This window comes from Eucalyptus grandis, chromosome 8 (genome assembly GCF_016545825.1).
Source record: "Eucalyptus grandis isolate ANBG69807.140 chromosome 8, ASM1654582v1, whole genome shotgun sequence".
Lineage (NCBI taxonomy): Eukaryota > Viridiplantae > Streptophyta > Magnoliopsida > Myrtales > Myrtaceae > Eucalyptus > Eucalyptus grandis.
This window is the reverse complement of record NC_052619.1, coordinates 12,554,220-12,559,963: the sequence shown is the minus strand read 5'-3', so window position 1 is coordinate 12,559,963 and position 5,744 is coordinate 12,554,220. Positions and strand designations below refer to the sequence as shown.

The 5,744-nt window shown below is 41.2% G+C and overlaps 1 protein-coding gene across 3 annotated transcripts; it reads left to right on the top strand.

The window, feature by feature from the left end:
* Window positions 1-2,188: 2,188 nt before the first annotated feature.
* On the top strand, window positions 2,189-4,790 carry LOC104456546 (uncharacterized protein At4g13200, chloroplastic). 3 transcript variants are annotated; one of them, XM_010071357.3, is made up of 4 exons: window positions 2,189-2,507; window positions 3,165-3,319; window positions 3,976-4,240; window positions 4,373-4,790. In XM_010071357.3, exons 1-3 carry the CDS (start codon window positions 2,267-2,269, stop codon window positions 4,195-4,197), a joined length of 618 nt encoding a protein of 205 aa, XP_010069659.2. In that variant the 5' UTR covers window positions 2,189-2,266; the 3' UTR covers window positions 4,198-4,240; window positions 4,373-4,790. The 3 variants fall into 3 exon arrangements, with proteins under 3 accessions (XP_010069659.2, XP_039154884.1, XP_010069658.2); XM_039298950.1 differs by having other exon boundaries at window positions 4,339-4,790; XM_010071356.3 differs by lacking the exon at window positions 4,373-4,790 and having other exon boundaries at window positions 3,976-4,286.
* Window positions 4,791-5,744: the final 954 nt, after the last annotated feature.

Below are 5,744 nucleotides of genomic sequence, written 5' to 3'. Positions count from 1 at the left end.
AACCACTAACAATTGCTGACAATGGACTGTCGCCTGTCACCACCAATTGCCACTGTCGACGCCGCCGGTGCCGGCCTCTAATGGCTAGCGGTGACGGTCAGTGACGACGATGATCATCGGCGGGTGGTGGCGACAATCAGTTGCCGCCTATTGGTCGATCGGCCAGCCGGCGAGCGGCGGCATCAACCATCATCGGTGCTAGGTGTGGCGGTGGCGACAATGGCGGCCGGTGGTGGTGATGGCAACCAACAAGAGTGGCGGCGGCGACCGTCGACCGCCGGCGAGCGGTGGCCTCAATGGTCATCGACGGTGGGCTATGGCAAGCGATGGCGGCAGCAACGGCGATCGACGGGTGATTGGTGGGTGGGCGGCAGGAGGTGGTTGGCTGATGAGCGATAGGTGGTGACGATGGCCAGACAGTAAGGCAACGGTGAAGGGAAGGGGCAATACGGAAGAAGAAAAAAAACTTATTTCTATAAATTATTCCCTGGAACAAAATGAGAACATAAATCCGTTTAGTAACGTCAATTGATTTTTTTATTTCTTATAATAGAAAAGTGGATGGGGAATAGATTTGGAACATTAATAAAAAAATATAAAAGTAACTTCTCATTCTTAAAAACAATTTATAGAAATAAGTTATTTTCCTCTTTTTTTTTCTTTTATTATTTTCTTCTTCTTTGCCAACCACCACTTCTTGCCATTGCCTGCCGCCTGCCAACCGCCGCTGCTCATTGATCGGCCAACCATAGCCCACCAACTAACCATTGCAATCGGCTGACCATCTCCAACTATCGCTGCCACCTGTCGCTCGTCACCACCACCCGCTTGTCGTCAACCAACCGTCGCCTCTAACGACCACGCAACTATTGCCGCCTCAGACTATTGCTGCCCCCCCGCTTCCCCCACCACTATCGGCAACGGCCATCCACCGACATTGGCAATCATTGGCGGCGATCGTGTGGTCGTCAACGGCGGCAGTCAGCGTCAATTAGCTGTGGCAATCATTGTTAATCGGCGGCGGTTGGCAGTAGCGATAAGTAAGAATAAGAAAAAAATTAAAAGAAATTCTACATTACAAAATTTTTTGTAATTTGTACCAAACGCATTTCTATTATTTTTTCATTTTGAGAATAGAAATTTTGTGTAGTTATTAAATGTGTTCTTCTATTGAGAAATTGTTCTGGAGAATAGAAATAGAAAAAAAAAACTATATCTAAAAAGAAGTTGTTTCTTGGAATAGAAGTATTACCAAACGGACCTAATTTTTCTATTCCCTGAAATAAAAAAGTAGTTAGGGAATAGATTTGAACCAGAAACAAGCAAAAGAAAAGAAAATAGCTTTTGTCTCCGGAATCAATTCATAAAAATAAGTCATTTTCTTTCTTCTTTTTTCTTCCTTGCCGCTTGCGGCCCACTAGTTGCTGAATGTTGTCGCTGCCACTAGCCAGCCGTTGGTCATCGAATGTCGTTGCTGCAGGTGCTGGCTAAAGGAGGAGCAAGAAGAAGAAGAGAGGAAAAAAATCTTAAAAAATTATTAAAAAATAAAAGAAATCCTACGTTACAAAAAAAATTATGGGTCGTATCAAACGTATTCCTATTATTTTTCTATTTTTAGAATTTAAATTTTGTGTAGTTACTACTATCAAATGCGTTTTTTTACTCATAAATTATTTTAGAAAATAAAAATTAAAAAAGATTATTTCTAAAAAAAAATTGTTCATTCGAATAAAAATGTTATGAAATGCACTTGAGACGATGCCGGCTTCATGCACGCTACGTGCCCGCACGGCCATTTTTCATTCGCCTGCAAATATCATGACGGATTAATAATAAAGGCAGTAATTATGATTCAATGGAAAATTATAAAGTATCCAACATTATGTGTCTCATCAGTAATTCAACTTTTTACTATACTTTCGATGATTGAAAGCAAACTTTTTCCCCAACTCGTGCAACGTCGACTAAAAAGATGGTAGTGTTAACTTTTGTTTTCTGTTTCCCTTTCATTTATTTTCATTGGCCAATTTTACTATTTTCTCGTAAAAGCTAAATTGAAATACAATATTAAAGGGAGGCAAATGACATTTTAGATCTATATAATAAATAAATAAATAAAAACACATAGATGGACACCTTCGTTTTTCTATTGTCGGTATGGGCACAGGGTTTTCTCGTACAAGAAAAATATCTGTAATGTCCCGGCCAATTCCCTAGAGAGAGAGAGAGAGAGAAACAGAGAACCTGAGCGAGACGGGAAGAGAGAATGAGCTGCGGGATGTCTGCTCGTTGCCTGAACACCACGACCGCCGCCGTAATCTCTCCGAAGCCCATGGGCGAGTCGGGCAATCACGGCGGCGGCCGCTTCTCTTCTCCGCCATTCTCGTTCTTCTCGCGAAGCTCCGTCTCCGTCTCTCCTCCGACGCCGCGTTTCGCGGGGAGCCTCATTTCGCAGAGGACGAGCGTCCGGCGCGATAGCAGCACGAGACCCGGCGGCCCTCCTCCAGGTACTTCCCACATGAGTCCGCATCGAAAGTTCGAAACTTGTTTTGCTCTCTCTCTCTCTCTAATTGGGTTCGATTTTTGCCGTTTGAAGTATACGAAGGGGAGGTTGTATGTCTAATTGAATCGATTGAAACGCAGGGTGAATCTCGGCGGATGTTTCTGGTTAGATAGAATGATTGTCAAATTGGTATGCGTGCGACGCGAATTCGGACTTTGAAGCTAATTTGTCACGCTCTACATGGGTGCAATTAGCTCTTGTTTAGCTAAGTATGAAGTGTTTTGTCTCTTGTTATATCTTGCCTGTTGTCAAATAAGTCAGTGCATCTTTGCTAATTACATGGTTGAGGGAAAAAACGATAGCGGCAGAGTTTATAGTCTTGTTTGCTTGCTTCTTGTGGGTTCCCCTGTTGTTAGTTTCTTTTCGAAGTTTTCTTTCCATCGTTTATGCCTATTCTTCTCATGACAGTCTCGTGTCCATTGCAAAGTGCTGTGAAGACATTGTTCTAGTAGTAAAAAGGTCTTGGATTCCAGAAAGGGGGAAGAGGGTTTTGGAATTCATTGTTATTGGGTCCCCTGGGGTCTCATTCCAATCGGGATGCAGATCGTCCTTATGGTGCACTTGTCACATTGTCTGAAGCCCATTTGCTGAAATCGTGTAGGTGGAAATGAGAGTAGAACTGTGTTGGATGCTTTCTTCTTGGGGAAGGCTCTGGCTGAAGCACTGAACGAGCGTGTTGAGTCTGTGGTCGGGGAGTTCTTGAGCACAGTCGGGAGGTTACAAGCTGAACAACAGAAGCAAGTGCAAGAATTCCAGGTAATTGGCAACGATATGAATGTTTGTACGTAATGATATTTTCCCTCGATGCAATTTAATTATGGAGCTCGTTGATCTGAAGTCGTCGGAGAGGTTTGTTCCCTCCAGAAAGAATCTAAAATGATGAAGAAAAAAGGGTTTTATCTGGGAATAATTGTCACGGGAAGATGAATCATCATTGAGAATGAGAAGGATGTAATTGGATAAAACTACCACGATCCCATTAGTGGAATTACTCAATATCTTTTAGGATGTAGAATAGAACTTATTTGTAAGAGTCTGAGCTGAAATTGTCATGCGAATTTAAAACCTTCTGACAAGGAATTGAAAAACTTCTCTAACATTTTTTAGCACAGTGAATAAACATGGGCTGGTAATTCCCTGATTGTATGAAGACGAAATTGTAATCACTCTTTCTTCTGGAATTTTGGAGACTGCTAGATCTTGCTGTAGATGGTTTCGACTTCTCTTGTCATCTTTCAAGCTGGTCTTTACCACCACTTCAGCAGACGTATACAGATTAACCAGAGATTAACCAGCTGAAACAGCCTTGTAACAAATAGGGTCTTGTCATCTTTTTCTTTTTACTGTACATGTTATGAGTCAATTACTTCATTGTTTTATATGAATAAACGCCCATATCAATTTTGCCACAGGAAGATGTGTTTGAAAGAGCCAAAAAGGCCAAGGAAAAGGCAGCCCGTGAAGCAATGGAAGCTCAGGGGCTGATTCCAACATCTGCTGCAGCAAATACAGCAAACGGCAGTGTCGTTTCACCCACCTCGTCCTCAACTCCCAATTCGGTTTCTCCTTCAGTTGGCTCAAATGCAGATTATGATGGCAATGACCCTGTTGTAGGTGTATCCAATGATGGATGAGGATTCTGCTTTATGTAGAAGTATATATTGCACTTTATGCTTGGTAAGTCGATAATAAGATGGATCGTCTCATTCTCTTTGCCAGTTTACCTCCTGCATTTTGTTTGTTGAGCTGAGCTATCTGAGCATCTGATCCACTAGATTGTGATGGGATGCTGTATCCTTATTGCAACAGATCTTTTTGGCGGTTGAGACAGAGAGAGTCGTGCGTCACTGCCGACACATTTTCATTCATTGAACATCCGCCTGCTTCGCACGGTTTCATTCGCGACATGGTGTGGATGATTGCTCTTTAGATTCATGAACTGAAAAATTGTGAAATGGTTATGTCTCGTCATGAGCACCAAGGACAACAACGCTCGAAGTGCACCTGGTCGGTTATTTCGCAAATGTGCTGAATAACATGATAATACTTGTCATTCACATGTTGCTCTACTCCCCTTTCAATGGTCGAAGAATCTCACTCTCTCTAGTCTCTCATGCGGATTCAAAATGCATACTTTAGTGCAATACTTGTAACTTTCCAAGTTGATTTCAAGCGATGGTCGATCGAATTGATTGCGGGTGAAATGTACATCTTCACCGTAATGTAATTGCAGACGCTATGTCATGTTCATGTCGCTCATTTCGGGTCGCCATTTTCTCCTCATCGGCAATACCGAACAATGCTACAACACTGGACTCTAATACATGTTTAAATAGGAGGCTTTGCATCCCCAATTAGCTACCCATTTGTGGTATCGCCGGACATTCACCGGGTGAAATTTCGCTTGCGGGTTTCATGTCATACACATGCATGTTGACACTGAAAAGTGATTTCAGGCTTCATTTTTTTTTTTTTTGGTCAGAAATATGCATATTTCATTAAGTATGCAAAGATAAGAGGCCCGATAAATAGGCATCATTACATAATAAGTCTAGCAAAGTTTGGGGAGGGGATAAGACCCAATCCAGAGGTAATTGTTTTTTCTTATGGGCTTTAGCAACCCAATCTGCAACCATACTTCATTTATTTCATGGATAATCGATAATTTTAAAAATATTTTTTCAAAATTTATCATTTATATTACTTAAAATAATTAATTAATAGAAAATATTATTTTTATTGGAAAAACATTTTTTAAAATTTTATTTATTTTTTGAGTCATACGAGCGATCGAATTCAAGGAAAATATTTTTTCCAAAAGCTTAACAGTCATCACTTTTTGAGTTCTGGAGCCATGCTTCTTCGCGTTGTGAGGACATGACCTTTTTTTTTTTTTTTGAACAGGAGGACATGACCTTGGAGCCACGATAAAATGGGCATATTTCAGTGTTCTATTGAAGCTGAAAAGCATATCCCCTGATTGATGCGTGTCAGAGTCGATTCACGCATGTCCGGACGACCTGCCGGCCCTTCGAGGAAGTAGAACAGTAAAAAGAGAACAAAACAAAAAAAAAGAATAAAAAATACAAAAATTCACCTTTTTTTTTTTTTGCATGGCAAAAAATTGTTCACCTTAAAGTGGGACAGTTGGTGTCCACGAAAATTTATTTTGGTTGTAATG

Coding starts and splice junctions, on each gene's coding strand:
- LOC104456546 (XM_010071357.3), top strand. CDS start 2,267: ATGAGCTGCGGGATGTCTGCTCGTTGCCTGAACACCACGACCGCCGCC. Junction 2,508..3,164: donor ACCCGGCGGCCCTCCTCCAG/GTACTTCCCACA, acceptor GAAATCGTGTAG/GTGGAAATGAGAGTAGAACT. Junction 3,320..3,975: donor AGCAAGTGCAAGAATTCCAG/GTAATTGGCAAC, acceptor ATTTTGCCACAG/GAAGATGTGTTTGAAAGAGC.